At 39.3% G+C, this 26,243-nt stretch overlaps 1 protein-coding gene across 7 annotated transcripts in view; it reads right to left on the bottom strand.

The window, feature by feature from the left end:
- smoc1 (SPARC related modular calcium binding 1) overlaps positions 1–26,243 on the bottom strand; it is a 68,272-nt gene that overhangs the window by 33,295 nt on the left and 8,734 nt on the right. For all 7 annotated transcript variants that reach the window (XM_086182421.1, XM_086182423.1, XM_086182420.1 and 4 more), the window contains exons 2-5: positions 6,283–6,448; positions 5,868–5,951; positions 856–968; positions 521–620 (exon numbers count right to left, since the gene is read on the bottom strand). In XM_086182421.1, the coding sequence (XP_086038547.1) occupies positions 521–620; positions 856–968; positions 5,868–5,951; positions 6,283–6,448 (463 nt within the window). The remainder of the gene's footprint in view (positions 1–520; positions 621–855; positions 969–5,867; positions 5,952–6,282; positions 6,449–26,243) is intronic.

Genomic DNA, 26,243 nt, shown 5'->3' with positions numbered 1-26,243 from the left:
AGTACCATTCGAGTTCCGTTTAACAAAATACAATGAACTGATCCATCATAAACGTGACCAACAGCTGTTGTCAGTGTATAAGGAAAAATAAAACTACAGTTTTCTAGCCTACAAAACCACATTAACTGAAAAAATTTGGATCCTTACATTGTGGTGAACACAACGTAAGGAATCAAATTTACTTTCTATCAGCACTGTTTCCATAGTCATGATGTAACACATTCAGTTTGTGGTCATTCTTCGGGGTTATTTCTATGAGATTGAGTTGGAAAACTCAGATCGTGTTGGAAAACTTTAATAATCGTACGAGGATGCTTCTCCTTATCAAAAAATTGCAAGGAAATATCCCACCTTTAACCGGACTCTAATAGGACTAGCTCATTAATATTGCTCTCAAGTTGCTATGGTTGCAGAAATAACTAAGACTCTTATCATGAATGACCAATTAGGCACAGCAGACTGTGTTTGCATCAGAATGTTAAGAATAAGCAGAGTTGTGGAGGCAAAATGTCTGCAATACCTGAACACACAGGGGTCCTGTTGTGCACTGAGGAGCCGCTCACTGGCTTGCCATCACTTGTGACACACCAGCAGTAACCTGTCAGAGTATGGCACTGGACCTGCCCATTCAAAACAGACACAAAATGGCAAAACACACCAAATCGATGGTCACATTATGTCAAACACAATTTTATATTTCACTGTAAATAGTGGGGGGAAAAATTTAGTGATCAGATATCTCATGGGGATGTGCTCGAGATAGTTAAAAAATTATGTGGACAAAAGTGAATGGGAGTAGTTAAAGGAGACGAGCAACTTCACATAGAAGAAAGCCATGAAAGATCCAACACAGACCTGCGCAAATGTCCCATCCTCATTGCATTCTGGAATAAACATGGACTCCTGAGGTCTCCTGGCTTGTTCCAAAGCCTGGTTCCTCTCAACACGACACTTGGACTGACCTGCATCTGTAATGTATTGACAGGGCAGTCTGTTCTCATCTGCACACAAATCTCCAGCTCTACTGTTGTTAAACTCGACTGAAGACACATGTTCTTTGTCAACAACACCCTGTTCACACCTGGGAGCTGCCCAGTACAAAAACAGTTTACTACTGTTGGCCACAGAGCAGTGGAGCTGTCTGGTTTTAAAATATTGTGTTTAGACCACATTTCTGACAGTTGTACAGGAGGGAAAGTGTGTTACAGATTTACCCAGTCAGAGTTTGACCCCTTTTTTTCCACCCCCTTTTTATCAAATGAAACAAACTGCAGTGACATGTACAGGAAGAGCTTGCATTCTTCCACAAATCCAACCATCCAGTGTTTATTGTTAATACAAGATGTAAGATATAAGCACTGCATTTTGAGTATGAGGAAAATTGTATACATTTCATTGATATTTTGAAACTGTCATTCCGCTGTCAAACTGCCATCAATGATAGTAACGTTTAAAAAAGTGGAGAAGTATGTCTTGGTTTTCATGATTTTTTTTTTCACATTGTATTGTATATCATTGGAAAGCCTGTTATCACTACAATTTGTAAAATCATCAATATGCCATGCAATATGTGAATGTGCCGCATTTCCCTGCCAAAGTCAAACTATGTGTCTTTCCGGTGGCATTCTGAATGAGCTAATTACGGGATTGGTGGATTGAGCTGTGAGTCAGAAGCCTTAGCAGGGCGGAGAACTATATGCAACCACATTTCCCTTGTGATTCCTTCTCACAATTTGCTGTGGAATAGTGTTCCATTCCTTAACCAATATAGCTCTCAGGTCAGCAAACATCGTTGCATTGGTAACTCAAGCAGGTACTGTACAGCAGGCAAGAGCTGATCCCTCCAAGGTTTCATTCAAATCTATTCCCAAATTATGGTCCCAGATTGTGTCGATATAGGATTGCAACTGGCAACAAAATCTTCTGCCAGCAATGAGATTGCCTTAGCTTGTCATAAACCTGGTTTTACCACTGATGCACCACACCGTGTTACCGCCCCACCAAAAGCTGTTGATCAATGCAACAAATAGTGTTTTCCACATCATCTGGACTCATCATTTGGTATGACATGACAATCCAGTGATAGACATCCTTAACTCTATCCTCTCTAGCTGCTTATTGGAACATAAACCACAGCTGACAAATGGAAGAGAAAGACTTTACCTGGTTATATCTGCTGGCAGCACCGAAAGCCCCAAAACTTTAGCCAGTGTTCAGAGTTTGCTTTTGAGATGCCCATATGGTCCAAGTGCCTGAAAGCTACCATGTTGAACTAAAGTAGAGTCCCTCGAGGTGACAGTAGCAGACAGGCCAGAGAACAGGGAGGGCGTCACACCTGTTAGCCGAAGTTCAAAATTCCATTCTGTCTAGCGTTCACAGCTCAGAGCTCCTAAAGAGAGGCGCTTCATGTTCAACTGCTCCTTCTTTACATATTCACACCAGGGAGCTGACCGGTGTAACCGCAGTCCTCCACTCTTGGCAAACATTCTCTCTGGATAAATACAAGTTAAAAACAGTCCTCTCTGGAGCTGAGAGGAGACAGACATATAGTCTCCTTTAGAGTGGGGGACTGTTGAAACCAGACTAGGATGGTGATGTCACCAAGAAAGGACCAACATGGTTGCATGAATTCATAAACCTGTACTTTGAGTACAAATTCTATTTACAGACGGACATTAGATTTAAACGGTGCAGCATCAGAAACAGAAACAGTCAAACACAAGACCCAACTAGTCTTTTATATTACATCTTCTTTTGTTCATTCAGAGCTTTCTGACTTTATATAATTGTAGCAAGCCTAATGTCATGATGTTATCTAAACAAATTATTATGCAAATGTATGTGATAATTTAAAAATATCTTATTACTATATTTACATGGACAACAATGAGACTACCCTGACTGAAAAATATGTCAGTTACATGGAATTCATCATGATGGTTCAAGGTGTACAACTCTACTCATGCTGTCTGATTCCATCTGAATACTGAATAAACAGGTCTGTCTGATTTTATGTGTCTGTTTTTGTTTGCTGTATCTGTTTTTTACCAGCCATGACAGCTGTTATTGTTTTCAATTTGTGTGTGCGCGCATGTGTGTGTGGTTGTGTGTGTGTTAGTATGACTTAAACGGGGATATACACACGACTTTCACCAGACCAGTTATTTGAGGACGGCATGTGCAATTGGAGACAAAAGTTGGATGCGTGCCCATCTGGTATAACGCTATTTGTTTTTTAGGAAGTCAAGTTTGGAACAGGCGGCACAGTGGTGCAGTGGTTAGCACTGTCACGTCACAGCAAGGTTCCATGTTCGAGTCCCGGCTCGGGCATGGGATTTTTCTGAGTGGAGTCTGCATGTTCTCCCTGTGCCTGCGTGGGTTCTCTCTGGTACTCCAGCTTCCTCCCACAGTCCAAAGACACGCAAATGGGGACTAGGCTGATTGATACTCTACATTGACCGTAGGTATGAATGTGTGTGACTGGTTGTCTGTCTATATGTGTTGGCCCTGTGATGGACTAGCGACCTGTCCGAAAGCCACTGGGATAGGCACCAGCCCCCCCCCCCCCCAACCCCCCCGCAACCCTTCACACAATAAGCAGAAGAAAATGGATGGAATTTTGGAACAGTCAAGGTTAGGGTTGGGTAGGTAAGTCTGCAGGAAATAAATGTAAGTCTACCGTCCTATTCCCACTAGCCAAAAAACCTGCTAAGACCCACATATATACAGCTTTTTTCTGCAATGGGAACAGCATTAATTGGCTTTGAGTCCTCGGTCAAATTACCTTATAGCAGAGGTATTTGTCAGTACTGATGGGAACATAAAACCCTGGTTTAAACATTATATACTGTGGCCAGCTTCTGGCGCTTCTAATCTCCGCCACACATATGACAAGCACTCAGAATTCTGCTATTATCAACAATAAACATGGAGGCAATGAAAGCAACTCAACCACAAATCCAACCTGTCTGTGTTGAAGCAGTGACAGACTGAAGCAAGAGATACTGCAGAAACACACCAATGTCCCTCATACTGCTTTTACAACAACCTGGTGCTGTTTTGACACTGATCACTTATTTCAAGTTCAATGACAGCACTTATGTTTAAAACAAAAAAAAAAAAGTAACTCTTCATTCCTCATTAGGGTGTTAAAAAAAACCTGTGCGTGCACACACGTGTGCAGTGGGAAAGGGTTGTGTGTAAATACCCTAAAAGTGACTTTAGCATGTGTGCATTTGTGTGAGTCATCATGGCAAAAAGAGACTTGTGAACCCAGCTCAAACCTGGCATTAACATGCTTCCGAGTGGCTTGATCACAAGTAGACCATTCAAAATATGCGAGTTCACTTTGTATACAAATGCACTTCAAATGACCACTTGTCAGGTCACAAGTATTCAAAACAGAACACTTAAGGACATTTTTATACTATTGAGGGAAATAACCTTTTTTTTGGATAAACTGCCTGGTTTATTTTTCTGTGCGTATCAGCTTGAAATTAAAAGCAGAAAAGGGAAAAATCAGAACAATACATGCTGGGTCTGTTCTTTGGCAAGTCCCTGGCATGTTTGACTCACTTGTAATACATCTTTATTGTTTTTAAAAATCATCAGGTCTTGTTTAATGATATGTCATCATTCATGGGCACAACACTGTGTATTTCAGTTAAAGAGGTCATCGGTTACTGTAATGGTCCTTCAATGTGGCCTGGGTCACATGTGTGTTCACAGTGCTGAAAGAATGTGGTCATATGTGGCAGAGACCACCTCTTAATGTGGTTTTAGTGGCTGGATCTCAATGTGTCCTAAATATGTTCACACTTGTAGCTACTTAGGAATGTTCATCTGGGATCGGATCGCTCAGGATACATGTTAACTCAGAGTCTGAACTTAGTGGGTGTTTCTAAATGTCTTTGCAGACATATTTTATTATGTGATAGCATCACAACTATGCAAGATGATGTCATGTAATTCATAGTGTCACATTTTTAAGATCAAAATAAAGGCCAAGTTCCAAGAAAATCTGACCCATGGGTAATGTATGCTAATGTAAAACTGTAGTGACCATGTTTGAGGACTCAGTGGTTGTTGACTGGTGTTGCAGCTCGTGTGGTCCTGTTGCATTATGCTCTCTTCTATGTGTTGTGGTCAAATTTATCTATTGTGTTTAATCAAAATGTCACGCACACCTCAAGAGGCCTTTGACAGGCTTTGCCATCATAAACAAAGACAGGTCCATGAACTGCCAGCTTAAATCAAGCAGCAGCTTCATTACAACAGAACAGACCCGGTGCATCTGCAAAGACTGTGTGATCTTTGCCCAGCTTTTCTTTCCCTTCCGTGGCGAAGTAATGCTATTATGGAACAAAACTTCATTATTACCATACAAAGGGTAGAACATTCATTCCAAAAATGGATTTGGTTTCTGTTTTCCTAGTGGGGGGCTGTGGGGATCCAACCTTGACTCTATACCTATCAATCTCTGCTGTTGTTGGGTGGTTGGCATCCAGAGACAGGAAGTGTGTGATCTGGGTCTGTAAAAACTTTCACGCCAACAGAGAGGCGGAAAATGAAAGACACCTTCTCATTCAGTTCCACTTTTCTTCACTTTCAGACCAAAATACAATATCTTGTAAATGACTATTCTTTTGCTTGCTTAATTTACAGTTTACTCTATAGTCCCCAAAGGAAGATTAGGTTCCAGTTCATTTATAATCCAATTATGTTCTAGCTTTTTAAACTTGGCCATAGAGACCCATGTCCCCACTGTGCCTCAGCAACAAATACCACAGTCTCCTGAGTGTGTGTTCTTGCAGAACCGATGTTCAATTTTAAAAATGTTTAACTGACTGAGGCTGCTTGACAGTTACCTTTCAGCTCCAAGTCTCTACCCTCAGGTGGGGAAGTTGGTGCCAGAGCTGCTGGCAACTGATCAATTCTCACCCAGTTTTTTCCTGAAAGTAAAAAAAAAAAGTTTCAAAATTCATGAGAGGGCAATGGCAGTCACACAGTTTACTCTATCAAGTACTACAACGTACTGCCCCTGGTATTTATCAGCTCCTATTGGCACTGAAATAAACACAAAACCCAGGTGAATGCCATTATTTGCAACCAAACAGATATAATGAGTGGCAAATTTAATTGAAAAAGTGAATTTCATAGTTTCTTGTGTTGAAAAGTTGAATTACAAATCTGCCTTTCCTTTACTGCCCTCAGTGAGATTAGTTATTGGAAAGATTCAAGCCTCCATGAGTTCATTGACTGAGTATGCTGGCACTGTCTCACCTCGACACCGGCCACGGTGTGCCAATGTCAGTGTCTTATCTTTGCAGCGCGCCCTCTGGAGCTCACAGCCAGTCTCATAGCTTCGCCCGTCTGAGCCACACACTGGTTTCCCCTGCGTTCGTGAGCAGATGACACCACAGTGACTGTCTCTGTCTCCAATCAGCCACTACAATCACAGAGATGGCAAAACATAAAACGATGCACAAAACATGAGAGCTTCTGCTGTTTTATTTAAAGGTGCAATAGACAACAATTCTAAGAAAACAAATACACAAAAAAATATATCCACAAAACTTTTAGAAAGGTATTGAGTCAAAGAAAAAAATTACAAAGTGGTAAAATAGTTGTTTAAAAATATTTTATCTGCTTCAAAATGTTATTAATTTGAGTTGGCTGTCTGACAAACCTTTCAGGATCTCAGTCAATAAAATCTGTTGATATCGTGTGTTATCTATGTGTCATCACTAAGCTTAGAGCTCAAGAGCTACCAGGTGTTAGGCGTTAATACAACAAAATGGCTGAGAAACATATGGGTTCATTCCGTTATCTGTCTCATACTGTTGGCCTAACAAAGTAGAAAGAGGAGGGTCAACATTGGTTCAGCATTTCTAAGTTGGTCTAAGGTTAGAAACCAAAAGGGGCTGAAAAGCCATGCTGAGGTTGCTATATTTCTGCAGGACAGGTAAGCTAACGTTTGCTAGCTAACAATAGCTATTGCACACGTTAACTTTAGCCAGGTGCATGTTGCTGTTTTTAGTGTGCAACAACATCACAAAATGTATTGAATTATCTGTCTTATTTCCACTAATCCAATTCTGACATTAGGTGACATTGTATCAACTTGGCAACCAGTAGCGGCAAGAGTGAGTGAGACACCTACTGACGGGGAGGGTAAATGTTGTCCGTTGCACCCATGGCAAGTTTATCATTTGAGTGGTGACTGGGTGGAGACTGGTGTTCGAGTCTCATTTCTAATGCATTTCTCAGCATCACCTAACTAAAAATAGTTGGATAAGGCCGTAGCTAGATTTAAAGTTGCAATTCCTTTGGCACTAAATTCAGTTTTATTAATTTAATTACCATGTGCAATTTAGCAAGATAGCCTTAAAACTTATAGGAAAGCCCTTCTTAAAACTGGCGCTGCCTTCTACTCTGCACTAATTGAGGAACACAAGAACACCCCCAGGTTCCTTTTCACCACTGTAGCCAGACTGACAGAGAGCCACAGCTCTATTAAGCCAAGTATTCCTGTTTCCCTGACTAGCAATGACTTCATGAACTTTTTAATGACAAAATTCTACTTATTAGAGAGAAAATTCTTCTCCTCCTGCCATCAGCTGGCACCACACCATCTATAACCTCAGAAACCTTAAGAGGCAGCTGTAGGCTGAAAACTATGGAGAAACAGCTCTGTGACTTTCTCCACAGTGACAGCTTATTAGAGGATTTCCAGTCAGGTTTCAGGGTTCATCATAGCCAGGACTCGAGACTGACTTTTTTCCTGCAACTCTTCCGAATTCTAGTTTGTATTGTCCCGGATATTGTCAACAATGTCCTAAATTTCAATTCTTGTCGTTGTCACCCCTTATTATGCAGAGTACATATAATTTGATCCTTTTTTGTCTCTTAATCATCACACCATGGACTCTGGTCAATCAGTTTAAAATATGTATTCCTTAATAAAACATCTGAATATTAGTCTGATATGTTGCATTAAGAATTCAAATTTTTCTTTTTCAATTCAATATTTGGATCCCTCTATCTGGCAATCACAGTGGTATTAATGATAATCCAAAAACAGATGTTCCATACTACAGTTTAATAAAGTATCTGTTTTCAGGTGTAATGAACAAGTTCATCAGCAGTACCATAGGAATAACATTATTTCTTCTATCATCATTTATGAATGTCAATCATCTTGCTCTTACTCATTCAACCATCCCACAAGATCTCTCCCTGTCTTTCACATTTACTCTCTGTCATTAAACATGGGACAGCATGTTCTCTGGCCACTTTTTCACCATTTCTCAACTGACTGAACTGCATTAAAGTCCTCAACCTCAGGGCCATGCAGCGATATTTGGAGAAGGGAATGTAGCATGTTGTGTGAGAGTGATCTTCTCCATTCGGACTTGATCCTCTTCATGCAGTAGAAGCCTTGCTCACAGCATGATGATGACATCAGGAACACAAGCAGTTTCTCTACAATCACCTGCATGTGGGGAAACTCTTCAGGCCTCCCTATGGCACCTTGCAAAAGTCTCTGCCATAACACCTGAGACTGAAGATGCCTGATGTGTTGATGTACTAGTACCTTAAGGTCAAGCCACTCCTTTTTCCCTTCTTGAGTTGATCTGAAGTCCTCACATGATTCAAGAATTCCCTTAAAGTGGGTGACACATTATTCTCGAACCAGAATTGATTGACAACCTAAAAATACCTTGCAACCCCCTTTCTAATCAGCACCTGATCTGACTGATGTTCTTGACAAAAAAAGAAACTGACTGACTGAACAAATAAAATACAAAACTGATAGTGCAGACTACACCTCTTATTCTGATCAACTGTATTTCACATAGTTTTCGCAAACGTCAAAAGAACATGAGGACACATTGTAGGAAGTTTTTAGCTGCAATGCATTGTAAAGGACAATTCAGTTGCTAGCTTTAGCTATCGCTGAGCACTAGCTAACACTGATAGTTAAGAAAAGTTCTGCACCAGGACTTGGGATGTCTTCGTTTCGGGAGTCGGCCGTATTGGGGCTTGCATCAGGGGGCTGTTTATTCAACTACCACAACATATCTTTTTTTTCCTTCTTGTTCTTTTAACTGTTAATGATGGTCTACATCTATCACTCTGGCTCTATGAACGTTGCACGAGTCAAGCAGCAGCTACTGGCAGAGTAGAGCGGATGACGTAGAATGCAGTCTATGATTTGCCCTATCGTGAGATACCGCAATAATGTCAGGCTTCTGCAGTTTTACATGTTTTTATTAAACTATTCAAGTGACAAAAAGTAACATCTAGATACTCATAATTAATGACTTTGCAAATGACAGCTATTTAAAAGTTTACTTTGATTTTTTTTTTAACTGTCCTGGGATTGGGCTGCATGGTGGTGCAGTGGTTAGCACTGTGGCCTCACAGCAAGGAGGTTCCGGGTTCGAGTCCTGGCTTGGGCAAGGGATCTTTTTGTGTGGAGTTTGCATGTTCTCCCCGTGCCTGCGTGGGTTCTCTCCTGGTACTCCGGCTTCCTCCCACAGTCCGAAGACATGTAATTTGGGGACTAGGCTGATTGAATTCTCTAAATTGTAGGTATGAATGAGTGTGAATGGTTGTTCGTCTCTGTATGTTGGCCCTGCGATGGACTGGCGACCTGTCCAGGGTGAACCCCGCCTCTCGCCCGTAGATGCTGGGATAGGCTCCAGACCCTTACTAGTGAGGAATAAGCGGAAGACGACGATGGATGGATGTCCCGGAATTGTCCCAGACAAAATATACTTGTGTCCCAGCAGGATTTTTTTATGGTCCCCAGGACATCGGGACATCATTAATTTTGAGCCCTGATCATAGCACAGAAACAGCACTAGTCAAAGTTACCAATGACCTCCTACTAGCATCAGATGAGGGACTCGTCTTTGTGCTGGTGTTATTAGATCTTAGTGCAGCTTTTGATACCATTGACCACCATATCCTTCTACAGAGACTGGAACATGTCATTGGCATTAAAGGAACCGCACTAAACTGGTTTAGGTCATATTTACTAGGTTGATCTCAGTTTGTGCTTGCTAATGATTATTCCTCTAAAATCCCTACAGTCAGCTATGGTGTTTCCACAGAGTCTGTGCTTGGACCAGTTTTCATCATGTATCTGCGTCCACTAGGTCACGTAATAAGGAAACAGATGACTGTTATGCAGATGATACGCAGCTGTACTTATCAATGCATCCACATGAAACAAATCAACTAACTAAACTGGAGGCCTGTCCAAAGGAAATAGAAACATGAATGACCCACAGTCTTCTTGTATTAAACTCTGAAAAAACTGATGTTATTGTGCAGGACCCAAAACACCTCAGAGACACTGTTAGAGTGACCGTAGCAGCGGTGGGTCAGAATCAGCAGGAAGATAAGACCATGGTTCTTATCAATACGTTTCTTTTTATTTATCACCTTTCATGGCCGGTCAGGCCCAGGGTTCCTGACCAGCAGCACAGGCTGATGGTAACTGGCGCCTTTTTATGCTGTGCCACTGATTGGTCACCCGGGACAGACCAACCGAAAGGAATCCACCATACCAGTTCTGATAAAATAAACTTTCCTACAACACCCCTTACAAAAATCTATGTGCAATAAAATACCCAGATACATTCCTAATAATTCCTCTAAACCCACACAAACATCTGTGAAAATTTACATCACCAAAACCCCTTTCCTGGCTCCACACACCCCTCCTCCTGAATAACAAATGGTCCCTCCCGGAACACTCTTAAGCCAGCTCTTTCACCCGGAGGACTCTTTTGAGCGGCGCACCCTGGAAGAGACAGACAGGTAAGTCTTCACACACACCCGCAGACACAATCACTGATTAGCACTACATTACTGAACTACATGATTTAAAGTTAAGCGATTCCCCATGGTACCCACTCACTTCAATTAATTATATTGGGCACTCTCTTACAGGTAGAGGAACCAACAACCACTGGACTCTCCTCTCCAGGAACCTCCAGCCCATTCAGTCCTGTCACTGGTATCCCCATGTACAAAAATGCTAAACTAATGTGCAAATTCTTGTGTGCAAATCCCTGCTAATTAAGTGCTTACTCTTATCAAAGTGCGTGGTGCCCCTTCGTGATTAACATGGCTCATGTTCACCCATTTTAATATAAATGTTAAAATCGGTCCATTTGAGGTGGCCCAGTCTTGTGGACCTCAGTAACGAAGTTCTCTTCGTTACAGACACCCTATCTAATGAGATACAGTAGGTACCCTGGATGGCATTACCCTGGTCCCCAGCACTACCATAAGGAACCTAGGAGTTCTCTTCGATCAGGATCTGTCCTTGAACTCCCACAATAAACAAATCTCCAGGACTCCCTTCTTACATTTATGTAACATTGATAAGATCAGACATATCCTGTCTCAAAAAGATGCAGAAAAACTAGTCCATGGTTTTGTCACTTCCAGGCTGGATTACTTCATTTCCCTCCTATCAGGTTGTACTACCAAGCTCCTAAAGACTCTCCAGCTGGTCCAAGACACTGCTGCCTGCGTGTTGACGAGAACTAGAAGAGACATGTCTCTCCTGTACTGGCTTCTCTGCATTGGCTCCCTGTAAAATTCAGGATAGAGTTCAAAATTCTTCTAACATACAAAGTCCTCAACAATCAGACAACCTTCATACCTGACAGAGCTCATAGTCCCCTATTACCCAGCCAGAACCCTTCACTCCCAGGATGCAGGGTTACTTGTAGTCCCAAGAGCTTCTAAAAGTAGAATGGGAGCCAGAGCCTTCAGCTATCAGGTTCCCCTCCTGTGGAATCGTCTCCCAGTTTCAGTCTGGGATGCAGACATCTTTCCCTACATTTAAGAACAGACTGAAGACCTTCCTTTTTGATAAAGTTTATAGTTAGGGCTGCTTAGGCTAGCCCTTAGATATGCTGCTTTAGGCTTAGACTGCCGGAGGGTCTTCCATGGTGCACTGGGCTTCTCTCTCCTCCTCTCCCTCCTCCTATGCTCATAAGTGTTACTAACTTGTCTTCTTCTCCATAGCCTTTGTGCTTCCCCACTTCCCAGATCCATGACTGATGCTGCTGCTGGAGGAGGCTGCAGACCTGAAGAGGCTCAAGCTGCCACCCTTAGCATCACCTGCTCATGTCCCTTTCTGTCCATCATTCTTTTCCCCTTTCCCTCCTTCTTTATCGCTGCCCCTCTCTTTCCTTGTGTATATCTGTCTTTCTCCATAATCTGTCTCTGTCTCTGCCCTGCTCTCCTGTTCTTTTTTCCCCCTAACCAGTCAAAGCAGAAGGCCGTCCCCATTGAGCCTGGATCTGCTCAACATTCCAGCCTGTTTAAAGGAAGGTTTTCGTTGCCACTGTTGCAATATGTGCTTGCTCATGGAGAATTGTTGGGCGTAAAATAGTTGGAGTATAGTGCTAGTCCTTCTCCACTTGTAAAGTGTTTTGAGATAACTTTTTGTGATATGGCGCAATACAAATAAAATTGACATGACTTGACAAGTATGGACAACTAGCAGTTAATAGAGTGACACAATACGCATCAAGCTTTGCATCCTATCTGGAAGACAACATGGAGGGTGAAAAAAGGTATGTAAGAATGCATTTCAAACATATTGTGAATGAACCTTGAAATCGTCCTAAACTTAAGCGTTTTTCTTGTATAAGTTATGAGTCCCATTTGAGTCCTGTTTACAGTTACATTTCACAATTTTAACTTATAACCATTACTTTTCCAAAAACCAAGGTAAGGCAAATCGAACCTTAATTGTATTCACAATTTATAAAACATTATTATCCAACAGTTAATATCATTCAAGAAGCTGTTGTCAGCGAAATTTTGTGAATTACAATACACTTTTAACCACCTTCTGAGTGAACCACCTCAACAAAAAAGAAGCAAATGGACTTTTTAGCGGCATTATTGATCCTGGCACATAATTTCAACGGATATTTTGCCACCACAACTTAGATGGTGTTAACAGATGGTTGTCATTTTTGTAATCAATTCTATTAGACCTGGCTGAAACTGATCTACAGTAGAACCATTTGGGTATTAGACCACAAGATTCCTTGTTAGTTTGTCTTTCCTTGTTTATATTACTGTTACAAGGGTTGTTTTTCACCACAGCTTTGTCTGGAAGTCAATTTATCCAACTGATCCTAAAGCAAGGAATTAAGATTGAGTTTCAAAGGAGACAAACCGCAAAGGCAATCCTCTCTCCAGAAACCTCTCCCCAATTCACTTCTCACGATCAATTAGTAGGTTGTTCTACTGTTGGAAAATGGCCCTCTCTCTGACAGCACTAACAACTCCTGACTGTGCAGCAGCCTCATGCAAATGTAGTCTAAATGATTTCAAGGGTAGCAAACTTTGCCAGAAAGATGGAGTTGTGAGTTAGTGAGGAAAGAATGTAGGTGTTAGAAGAATCCACTGCAGTGAAAAGTGGGGCAGAAGTGTTACTGCGCGAACTCTTGTTGAAACTGTTTCAGCAGGGGACAAAAGGAGTGTATGATTTGTCTTATGAAGGGATGAGTAAACATTCCCCAAACACCTGTTTTGTAAAAGACAAGTGAAGATTTCTTCAGATGTCAAAAACAAATGTTGTGTGTCAAAAAAAAAGAGCCTTCTAAAATGCATTTTCCCCTCCACAATCATAAGCAGGAGCTGTGAATCTGACACAGCAGATCTCATTTAGGGTAGGTAGGGAGGGGGGGGGGGGGGGGGGTGGTGGAAAATGAAATGAGGCCAAAGACTTAATGGCACAGTTTCCACTTGCAAACTCCTATCAGACTGTCTGAGGTCATTTCTAAAATCATTAACAGTAGAGATTCATATGTGGACAAGCACGGCTCTCTTTTCATAAGTTTTTGTCCTCATGCCAAATGCTCAATTACCAAAAAAAACTGTATTTTGAATAACATCAAAAATGTTGCTTGGAGACTTATTGACTGTAAATATATAAAAGAGTAATCAGACAGGCCTGAAAGTGTGGATGGGAATGAAGCCAAATCCTCTGATGTCATGAATTAGCTACAACTGGATCTCATATTCTACTATGATGAATGACGGAGAGTTCCTGTGTAATGTGCTCGAAAAAAGACGAACTCAGGCGCAATCCATTTTTGCTCCATTGATGAATTACTACATCCATACCTTCCTTGGTATCTGAATTATCATATACTGTAATTCACACTCAGATTCATCATCATATCTGACTTCTTAGCACTTGAATAGTAAATATTCTGGATAAATACCAAGATAAACAGCAGCTGAGGCTAAATATTTAGCAATATTGGGTACTGATGTTGTAGTTGCAGATCTAAGCTGAGTTGGCTTTTGTATACCATAGCTCGTTATCACAAAAGCTGACATTGTCTTTGGTTGGCTTTGGTTGATGTCACACAACCTCCATGATATGACACTTTTTACTTGGAATTTGATCCATTTGGTTTGATATCGATGAGAAACTTTCAAAAAGCTGCATATTTAAATTCTTTACCTAAATTCAAGTTGGCAGAAGGCAAACTGGAAGTACAGTAGCAAACAGAGGTCTGGCATATGCTAATACCACATATAATGAAATGCAGAGAGTTTTAGACCAGATATTAGATTTATGACCATTATTTTAACTCGGCTGATGAGAGCAAGAGTGTACAGGACGCTGAAGATATTATGATGCACTGTAATTTTAACAAAGCTCAATGAACCCCTCAGTAGCCCTTGTCAAAACTCAAGTAATTATTGTAAAAATGGAACAAATGATTTAAATGTAATGGGCAATGGACTCATTTTTATATAATACTTTCCTTAGCCGTACTCAAAGCACTTCACAATACAGTCATCTCATTCACCCACTCACACACACATACTAATGGGAGTGGCTGCCACGCAAGATGTCAACCTATTCGTCAGGAGCAATCAATGGTTCAGTATCTTGCTCAAGGACACCTTGACACAGTCATCATCTTAATTGCCCCCCACGGAGATAAATAAAGTTTTCTGAATCTGAATCTGAATCTGAATCTGAATCTGAATCGGGGGAAGTGAGGATCGAATCAACACTCCTGTAAGTGTCCTAGACGGTCACTTCACATCCAAGTCATGGCACCTCTTTCTTGTAATACTTTGCCCTATGACAATATAGCATATCCAAAGGGTACTGAATTGGGCATACTTATGAACTCATCATAGGCTAGGCAGTAGGGAAGATTACACAGCAACAGTACTGTCTATCTATACTTTCAGCCAGAGACTCTTACCCCCATGTTGCACCACTGAGCACCACAGGAAATCATTCCTACCAGTGGCTATCAAACTGTTTAACTCCTCCCTCTAAGAAGCAGCCCATCCCATAGAGTTGTTTTTCTCAGCTAAATAGTGCAATACAAATATCCTGTTCAGTGTAAAAATGTAAATATGTCACAAAAGATATCTCCTTCTATTTTTGATTTCTATTTTTTTCTTTATTATATATTGTTTCTCACTGTGAAATGGAGCACTGCAATCCAATAATTTCCCGCAAGGGATTAATAAAAGATTTCTGATTCCGATTCTGATTCTATCAACAAGCCTGCAAGCTACATCTCTGGAGAGACTGTAATGGTTGAAATACATTTAATTTTTCATATTTCCTCCAAACATGATGTGATCCTAACCAGGTTTACTGTCTCCATGTTTGGTTTCTATGGACATTATAGCAGTATTCCTCAAATGAGTACATTATTACATTTACTGCTGTCCTGATGATTTGTTGTAATGTAAACAGAGCCAAAACTAATACAATTTGTTTCGTGGGAAAAAGGGTACCAGTACTATCAATGTGAATGTCAAAAACAATCCAACAGAATCCAACATGTTACAGTCTGGGCTTAACTGATGGGCTTAATCTATTTACAGTCCTCTGAGTTTTTATTCTCCACTAGTTAATATCTGCCATGTGCTGACAGCTATTATTGTAATAAACCTTAATTTCTGAACCCCTGCAACATAATCCCATATTGTGAATTTCAACTCTGCCAACTCAATGATGTGATGATATTTATGTACAATGCATATTAACTTTTCTCAAGGATGTTGTATTATTTCATTCAAATGTGAAAAGAATATTGTTTTTCAAGGCTTTTTTTTAATGGTGTTAACCAAAGCAGCCTCGTTGGGGAAAAAAAATGTGTCATTATTTCTCACCTGGGGCAGCACATTTCAAATGTGTCTGAAATGTAATATTAGGTAGACTTTCAGTTGAGAAATATTAATAATATAGCTCTACAGAAGACAATGTTTGAGAGACATTACACATATCCAGAAATAGAGAAGTACACTGGATCTTCAGGATCTGCCAGAAAAAATTATGGGGCTCAGTAAAATGGCTACAAGCTTTGTAACATGTTTGATTTCCACATAAAAATAATGGGCCCTATTAAAGCAATCTAGCGTTTAGTCTTAGGCACATGAAACAAATGACAGTTTAACAATGAATATTCAGAGCACAAAATATGGCACAATGCACAGAGGGGTTGGTGTTAGTTTCTAAGTCAATCATAGGTGTTCTTGGAGTAGCTCAAATGTAACCAATCACAGTGCAGTATCTCATTGCACGTAGAAGCCACATGTACGTGCAACTGAGCTTATTTAGGTCTGTGTATCTAATGAGTTTGAGAGCTGTACAGATTGTATGATGACCAAACAAATTATTTCTAACTTTTCGGTTATGTTTGAAAAGCTCAAAGCTAAACTCTTTTTTTCTTTTGGAGAGTTTCCTCTCTACTCAAGTTTCCTCTGTCCTGTCAAGTTTATAACTACACAGTTTAGATTTACTGGTTATATGCATGTAGTGATGTTACTAAGCACATAAAAATATCATAAACAGTGAAAGCAGTCTCTCTTATCTGCAGTGAAATACATCAACAATACTTCAACTTTAAAAAAAAAACAGAAAAAGAAATTATTTGTAAACTACCTAACAAGCTGATGAAAAATTACTTGTCATATGTGGTGGAGTAAGGAGTGTAGAACTGCTGCAAACCTGAGGCATGCTGACCATCTACCATAGAAGCAGGAATTCACAAAGGCTCCCTTAGGTGAAGCAGACATGATGGTACAATCCTAATCTTTAACAGTGTAATTTTTTTAGATTTTTTTTTTTTTTTTTTGCATGTGTAACAAGTAGATTTTGTGTGTTCCAGTTCTGCTTACTGTCTGAACACTGTAGGAAAAAAATTACACTGTAAGGCCAGGTTTGTTTGTTTTTTGGTCAATCATGACGCACTACCTCAAGTCGGGATGCACAATAATATTGGCGAATCATAGATATTGGCAGATATCTGGAATTTTTTTCAACAGAAAAAGTATATGTGTGAGTGTCTGACATTGTTTATGTAGAAAAAAAAACACGTGAAAGTTCTTAAAACGTCACCTACTCTACCCCCCCCCCATTAAAATTGTCTCCTGCATGGCCACAAATCCTGTTTGAAAACTCAGACTTTCACAATGCACAGAGAAAATTTACACTTTCACCAAAGAATGTAAAAACAGCCTTTAAACGTCAAATATCCATCATTCTACAGTGACATATTCAACAGTGTGAACAAAAACAGAAACACTTTTTTTCACTGCAGTGGGACTTAAATAAATAAAATAATACTTTAGAGGATACGGAACATCTTGCCTAGCTGTTAAAGTGTCTAAAACGAGCCAGACAGTTTAATGTTCAGCTTTGGCATTGAAGCACAGTGGAAGAGCTGCTGTCAGACAGCTCCAAGTCAAACTAAATCATGATGCATCTCCACATGAGAAAGTGCAGACAGGAGGAAAAACACTGCACATCATTTCTTCTTTTTTTAATCGCATGTACTAATCTTGGCTTTGGTCAAGGATGAGAATAATTCCCTAACATGTGTGTTCAATGATAGGTAAAGAAGAAACACCATAGCAGATGAGTAGAAAAAGTAAACTGGCCTGAGTCAAACTTTTGTAACTGGGGAGCAGTTTGTCTGTGTGATGAACTGTTAAATTAGTAAACCGGTGTCCAACGCAATTGTGAAGACATGCCTTGGGTTTATCCAGCCAGTGCTCCACAGAGTCTGGCCACAGACTGACCCATCTTCGCCATTCCTGACTCACACCCTTAATGGATGCAGACCTTCTACCTCGACTGTCATAATAAAACATTACATCCCGATTTTGTCCGGTAAGTGGAAATAAACACTCCTACCAAGGAGTCTCCCACATAGTCATTTCTTAGTCACACAGTCCCGCCCATGGATTTTAGTCCCGTAATGCTGAAAGCAGAGACTGTGGTGAATAAAAATGTGGATGAGAGGGTTGTTTTTTAATTTTCAATATTTCAAGATGTCCATTGAATGCAGTTTTTAGTATTTTATTTATTTCATTGTAGACTTTTAAAATTTGAAGTGAATTGGAAACAAGTGAGAGTAAGTAACCTACTCACCTCTTAAGTGAATGTTGGATTAATGGAATTTATATGGAATCTAACATGATATATCGATATGAATTCTAATAGAGGATTTGTAATTTCTCAGTTAAAGGCTGATGAATTCATATAATATGACCTAAGTAAACATTTTCTTCAAATATTACTAGTCATGCTATACAGCTCTGTCAGAATGTACTTTGGCATCAGCTAAATGATAATAACGTACTGTAACACACTCATATGCTAAGGCTACACATGCTTATATTTTTCATAGTTACTGGAGAGTGTCACAGGCCAACTCGTGATATTATACTATCACAATATTTTGCCATCAAAAAGACATTTACTGATATTTTATAATAACTGATGCACTGGAAAACATCAGCTTGAGAACATCACAATATCTGTGTAACTGAAGCAGAATAAAATGCCCCTAAAATGCCTAAAACCAGCAATAATCTTAGTATTTACTGCATTGTCTTGTTATTCTCACAGATGGATACACAGGAAAATGTTTTTAGGGTGAAGCACAGCTTTAAGAGAACACCTTACAACTTGCAATATTTTTTGGGGTCCCAAAGTTGTAAATGAAGTTGATTGTGGGAGGGGGCATGAATAGTAATGTCAAGCCATTTCACCAAAATTCATACATGGCAAGTAAAGTAAATTTCATAATTGTTGATACATTTTAGTCTGGACCAATGTACTGGACTGACTGACCAATTGTCCCCAACATGGAGCCACTTGTGTTGCATGGAGAGAATCTGGGGGAGAACATGATGTAGGCTGATGTCATAACATTTCATATACTTGACATTGTGTTGCAAATTTTGTCTACTTACAGGTTGTGAGCCTCTTTTGACTCAGACCAGTCACATCGACATATTGTAAATTAAGCAGATTTAAGAGGGGAGGGGTTTCACAAGTTGAATATTTCAACTTTTTAAGTGATTCAAACATGTACAGAAGCGCTGTTCTCTAGAATAACTTGAAGAGAACCTCAAAGCTGTCAGATTCCTGAGAAATGCCATGATAACCTCGAAACTTTGTCTATTGGCTGTTTTTCCAAAATGTTTCCCACACAAATTGCCACTCAAACTTTGGACTATCAGGCTTGTCTTTTAGCTCAGGCGAGACTGTTACTGTCTTACTGAGTCTGTGTTGTACCAAACTTGGTCTGATCTTATCTGCTGACTCTCTACACTGCATCACAGTCGCCTCTCATATCTGATCAAGTCTTAGAACAGTTTCTGTCATTGCAGTGAAAAAAAAGCCCACTCACTGACTCACACTACCAGTAATCTAAAAAATAACTATCTCAACTGGAAGTGGAAACCAGATCAGTGAGGTTTTGTCTGTCCTGACACAGTAGTTTAAACCCCACCCATCTGTCATCCTAACAAGGCTAAAACAAATGACCTGGCATCCTGTATAAGCAAAACCAACAAATATGTCTAAATTAAGCAGAATATTATGTAACAGGAGCTATTGCAGCATTGTCTGAGAACATGCACTGCTCAAAATAACACTAAATGCCTAAAACTGTGGGGAGAAACTCCCTTTCTGAATATCTTTATGAGCAGTTTTTACATCATATACAAGCAGGACATCAAATATTTAAAGAGCAGCCAAGGTGCCAAACAACATAATGGATTATCCCAGAAATAGGAATCTCACTTTTACAACTGCTCATGTCTGTCAATACGAAAGAGGGCAATGTATATTTTTTAGCCTCAATGTTGAGAAGGAACCATTTGAATATATTGTAAATCCCTGGTGTTGTAAGGACATGGTATCTCCTACAGCCTAACGGCCCACCAAAGAGGGAAAGATGAGAATAAGGTAAAACAATGGGGAAGTTACACAAAGGTTTGGTGTGTCTTTACTGGGAAAATGAGCCCTGAGATTCTCACATTTAACAAGGCAAATTCCCCTTATGTGCGCACACACACACACACACACACACACACACACACACACACACACACACACACACACAATCACAAAATAGAAGCACACAAAGCCCACCAGCTCTCTTGCCACCTCTCATAAAACAAGTGAAATGCAACCCCTATTGTGCAACCATTACAGCATTAGAAAAAGTCTTTTTTTATAGTCACTGGAAAGGAAACTGTTCCAGCTTGACCTGCAGCAGTGGAACAATAAGAAAGAGTACAATTTGAAAATGATCAGTTTTATATGAGTGCTTAAAAGGTGGACCGAGGGACAGTAGTGTAGTGCAGTCTGTGGTTTATATCTATTACAGTTAATGTGAGGAGGCCGAATTAGCTTTATATGCTAATCAAATTTGCTTTATCTGCAGGGAGGAGCTTATTTCTTTTATTAGATTTCAAAGTGAAGTCAAACATCACACACAATATATACAGTTAATTCTATTTTTTTCTTTCTTGTTGATTTGCAATTTTTTACCCTTATTACAGCAACCAGCTCCTGATTTGTTTGAAAATGAAATGTCTTAAAGGTAACCACCTGGATAAACCAACAATTTGAGAGGCATGTTGTTGTTGTTTTCAAATCTCCATAGTAGCATGATTGATCATAGTTACATTCTGTGGAATTATTATCAGATTTTGAACATTCTGCCAGTCCTTGAAAGATGAAAAATAACAAAATCTTAGTTAAGGTCTCATTTTCAATTTGAACAAAAATAAATAGACTGCTTAACCTAAAATCCGTAAGAGACTTAAAAATCTACATTTGTCAGCCCAACTGGGGAGCAAAGACTGACTCATCTAAGTCCAACAGTCAGCTGTCAGCGATTTCATGATTTATGTCATTATATCCGTATCATATTGTGCAAACAACTTGTTCTAATACATGATTGTGGAATTTTTAAAGGCACAGGAGTTTATATTGTAAAAATCTAACCACAACCTTAAATTTAGGAAACTACTGAAACTCCAGAGGGTAGAATCCACTAAAACTTTTATTACTTAGCCTCTGTTGTAGAAACATAAAATGAAAACCAAAACAAAACGTGTACACTTTTGCCTTCTACGTAGAAAACTCTCCTTTGCACTCTGGATTAAAAAAAATCAAAATAAAAAAATACCACTTCACGACACCGAGAGACCAGAGAGATGTTGTGCTCTACCTTTAAGACATGAGGCAACATTTGCATCTGCTGTAAAACAGAAACTGCAGAAACATATGGGTTGTTACAGGATACAATCCGTGGGAAGCTCATTAAATGCCTTTTACTTATACTTCACATCAGAGCTAATTATCCTGCACTGTGTTTTTTAACATTGTTTCTATTGTTCCATTTGTTCAATGGTTATTGCTGGTTTTCTTTTGCTCCTAAAAGTTGAACCTGTAATGTGTACGCATGTTATAGACCTTAAATCTTACATTACATAAATTCATACAAAGGGACCATTGTAAAATGTTGCTGTAATCTGTTAAACAACAAAGACTATCTTCTTCTTTTGATCTCCAAAAATGATACGGGTTATAATTTATATGCATATCATCACAGTGTGTGTGTGTGTGTGTGTGTGTGTGTGTGTGTGTGTGTGTGTGTGTGTGTGTGGAGGGTGTATTTTTTTTGGAGGGGGGGGCTCTGTCCTGTTAATTAACAGTAACAAGCACCTTGACATGATTGCTATCACTTTGAAAAGGCGCAGCTAGATATCCAACCATCTGCCGAAGAGTTCAACATTTAGAATTCATGTTTCTGAAAATGTATAAATGCAATGCCATCTCATGCTGTGCCCCCTTCTTCAATTTACAGTCACAATAAGTCTAGTCTTATAAACAAACTTAATTTTTTACAGAAACACTTAAAAAATTGCACCAACAGAATGAAAAGGAGATGTAGGACTAACCACTTTGGTGGCTTAGGCTGAAAAGATTCAGTGCTCAAGGGCAGCTGAGTAGGTTATTTTTTTACCTGCTACATGCGTGGCCCTGTGTGCTGCACACAGCAATGTATTGGAGGTATATTCTGATGAGATATTAGACTGGGCTTTTGGTTTGGTTGGGATTTGGTTTGCATTTTTAGCGATTGCATTTATGCTCCAAAAATTGTTAAAGTGGTGAAAGACGATTATGTATCAAACCAACATATAACTCTCAAACTTTTGTTTGCAGCAGAGCTTATTTTCAGAAACAGCCAAAATCCACCGTAAAAATCCAAATGGCTTTGGTGGAGGGAACCCATGGTGATGCTAACTTTAGGGTAAGTCTACAAAAAAGTCATTAATAATAATTATTATGATGATAATGAAATGCATCCTTTATTCTGTAAATGTAAATTCCTTGATTCATGAATTATATTTTTCAACACCCACAAATGAATTAAGATTGAATGAAGTATTTTTGAGAACGATCTGCACTCAGTACCACTCAGTATCAGCCTTTCAGCCTACTTAGATAGCTGTCAGATGACTAAAAACCAGATTAGTTTCTTTTGAAGTAAGTGTGAGAAATCAAAAAGAACAATGTGAATGGGTAGGGAGTTTAAGACGGAGTTTCTTCCTTTTTGGAAGTGACTCTAAATCCGATTAACAGTGTTCCTTACTTGTCACTTATACTACATCCTGGCTACAGAACTGCCGGCTGTCTCTGCTGTTCCCAAGAAGTCCGTGCGTGCATGCGTGCGTGCGTGTGTGTGTCTTTCTCCCATATAACGATGGATTCCACACCACCAAGCTGTGCTTGGACCACACACTTGTTCATATCAAAGGAAATGATTAAACATGTGGTCGAGCAAGGCTTAATCTGCTGACCTAGTTTGATAGAGGAAGCATTTCTTACATCCAGATAATTTGGAGGATTATAAACAGTACCTTTTTCAAAAAGCAGTATTCCCATCCAACTTGAGCTGGTACATGTCACTAACTTACAGAATTTACAGAAAAAAGTGAAAGTGACATAAATACAAAAACCGCAACTATCAGGAGATTCTGCAAAGGAAAAGAAACTGGCCTGAAATCAATGAGCTGACTGTGTTTCATTACACTGATTAGAAAGCCCTGAAATTGAGCATGAAATGCATTTGCTGATCATGCAATCATCAGATGGCATCAACATATGTAAGACGTTTGTGGAATCACCCTTTAAGCAATCTGTCAGTGGCCTGTGAAATATAAATGGAAACAAGGTGGAGTCATGAAAGGCATGAAATCAAATAAAATGTCATTGTTGAAATTTAAAAGAATGCAGAAGTACTTATGACTTCAACAATATGATTATTTTGTGTCTTGTATTTCCCTCCGCTTGTTTTTTCTTATTTGATTTATATGTTCTGGAATGTTGGCCAACAGTGCCATAACAGATTTTTTTTTTGCATTCAATTTTTCTTTTATATGATGGATCTGATGTAAAAGGCAAAATGTGACATGTCTGCAGCAGATCTTAGAGGCTCCAATGCTCTTTCTTAAACAAAAAAAAGATCAAACTGCTTGATGGACAGGCCAAAGTACTGAACAAATTTAAATTAAATTTAAATTTTTATCTGATGTTGGCACCAGATGAAACATGAGAGGTTCAAATAGTTCACAAAGACCATGCGTTTCTACTCCAAACTACAAAATTAAGTGACCACAACCCCCTAACACTGTGTTGCATTCCATGACAACACCATGGAGGCAATGCAAAAAACTAGGATCTAGACCACTGTTTGTTGCTGATGGCCAAAATACACTGGGTCCACGTGACATGACAATTATTTCACTTAATAATCATTGCAATCAATTGGAGCAGCTAACAAAGACCACATTCGTCGCACATGAGGGAACTGTACTATTTTCTGGCAGGTCTATTTTTCTTTTCTCTGTGTCTGTGACAACTTGGTCCATCGGAAATTTAAAATGACAGACATCCCATGGAAATGAACTCTAACCTAACGGATGATGGTTTTCAAACTTTAACCAGGTCTTTTGTGTTCCTAATCATTAGCAGAATTGTAGTGACAATAACATAAAAAATTTATTTTCCAATGGTGAATGTCATGTCAAGAGGTTGTTTTTAGTGAATAAAGACAAAATTCAGTGAATTTTCAGTGGATAAAACAACAAAATAAAATTAACTGCCTTGCATACATTACAGTGTGAAACCAAGGTTTCTCGTGTTCAACACTAAAAAGGATACTTATGTGTTGGAACATATTCACATATGCTTTTTATGTGGTTTGTCTGTTTGGCTGTCAGCAGAATAACGTAAAAACTAGAGTTCCGATTTTAAATAAACTTGGTGAAGGGGTGTGACATGGGCCAAGGTATAACCCATTAAATTTGGGGGGACTGGGTTTCACTGTGGTTGCCTTGCCACAGTTATATTAAGAATGAAATATGTTATAAATAAAAATGATAAACAGAGGTAAGATATGCTTAAGAAAACTAACTAACTAACTGACTGACTAAATCTACAAATAACTTTTGGCCACTGTTCATCTTGTTCACATTTATCAAAGCTTAGGTGGTTAAAAGAACAAATTGGCTTTACTTTCTCTATAATTCATTGTATTCACATTCTTGCATTCAAACAAAATGTGAAACTCATCTGTCAAGTGGGTGTTGTTACAAAGCTTTCCGATCATCTGCTTTCTATCCAGCGCTTTATATGTTCCAGTGACCTTGGGAATCCTGGTGTTGTTCAGCGTGAAGTTACAAATAGCCTGTCTTTGGGTTTCATACAATAGGGTCTTTTCTACTTTAACCCTTAGGGTTCTTTTTAGTTTTGCATTTATATACCGCATTAGAAATCCTGACCATGCTTTGTTTTTTTCTTTTATCTTCATGACTTTACCAATATCACCTGCAAATTATTTACTCACCTTGATATTCTTTTTTAACATTGATTGGGACTCAGGGGTATTAACTTATGTTTAAGTTTTCTTTGCCATATTTGTATGCACTGATATATTCTTCTCAATAGACTCATTCAACCAATTCATGTTTATACATTTTGCACAAGGCTGACTGAAAGTGAACCACTCATACAGTAACTCAGCTCACACCCAATGACACCTGACATTTACAAATCAAGCTAAAATAGCTGAAAGTTGTCACCATAATCTATCTGAACGTCTGTGCAAAATGTACAACTTCTCGAAAAATAACATTTATCTTCCCTGAGTGTTTTGATCATAACTGACCAATTTATAACTGTTATAAAACAGAAATATTCTGTTTTGTATCAAGTGACATATTCTCCGTCAAACAAGGCACTGAAGATATAAAATGACTAATTTTGAGTGAATATTTCAAATATTTTATTTCTGTGGTATTCCCAGTCAACAATGACTGCCATAGGGAAGGAATTATCAGATCTCCGGCCCCCTGAAGCCTAAAACACAATGGAGACGTGCATGTTGCATAACATCAGCAGCACATATCAGGTTTTAAGTCTCTTCTGGCCACCCTGCAGCACAAACAAAGCAGTTACTATGGAGATTCAGTCATTTTAAATACCTGGAGGACTGTGATGAGGAAAGAAAAATACACCTGAGATGCATCGTCCTTGGCTGGCAATCGGGTCCTCCAGTTGTTTAAATGATTACTGATTGCAGGGTGAGGGTCATGCTCACATTATGGACCTGGTGAATTTCATGCTTAAGGCAAGTCTAACATCAATCAGATGCTGAGTTGATTGAGTCAAAGATGTCAATTTAGGATTACATTTTAGTCGGTTCTTTGTATATCCACTGCAGCTACTCGTGTATGACATTGTTTCATGTCTTTAAGAAGTGGTAAACAAATGTGGGGATTATTTCTTGGTTTTGTAGTGCGCATGCGTCAACTCGCGTGCAGCCTGTTGCAGTTGC

The sequence above is a fragment of the Aulostomus chinensis genome, chromosome 17 (assembly GCF_037954235.1).
Source record: "Aulostomus chinensis isolate RoL2024-O1b breed Wild chromosome 17, RoL_Achi_v1.0, whole genome shotgun sequence".
Taxonomy (NCBI): domain Eukaryota; kingdom Metazoa; phylum Chordata; class Actinopteri; order Syngnathiformes; family Aulostomidae; genus Aulostomus; species Aulostomus chinensis.
Note: the sequence above shows the minus strand (reverse complement) of the source record. Positions and strands in the feature narration are given on the sequence as shown.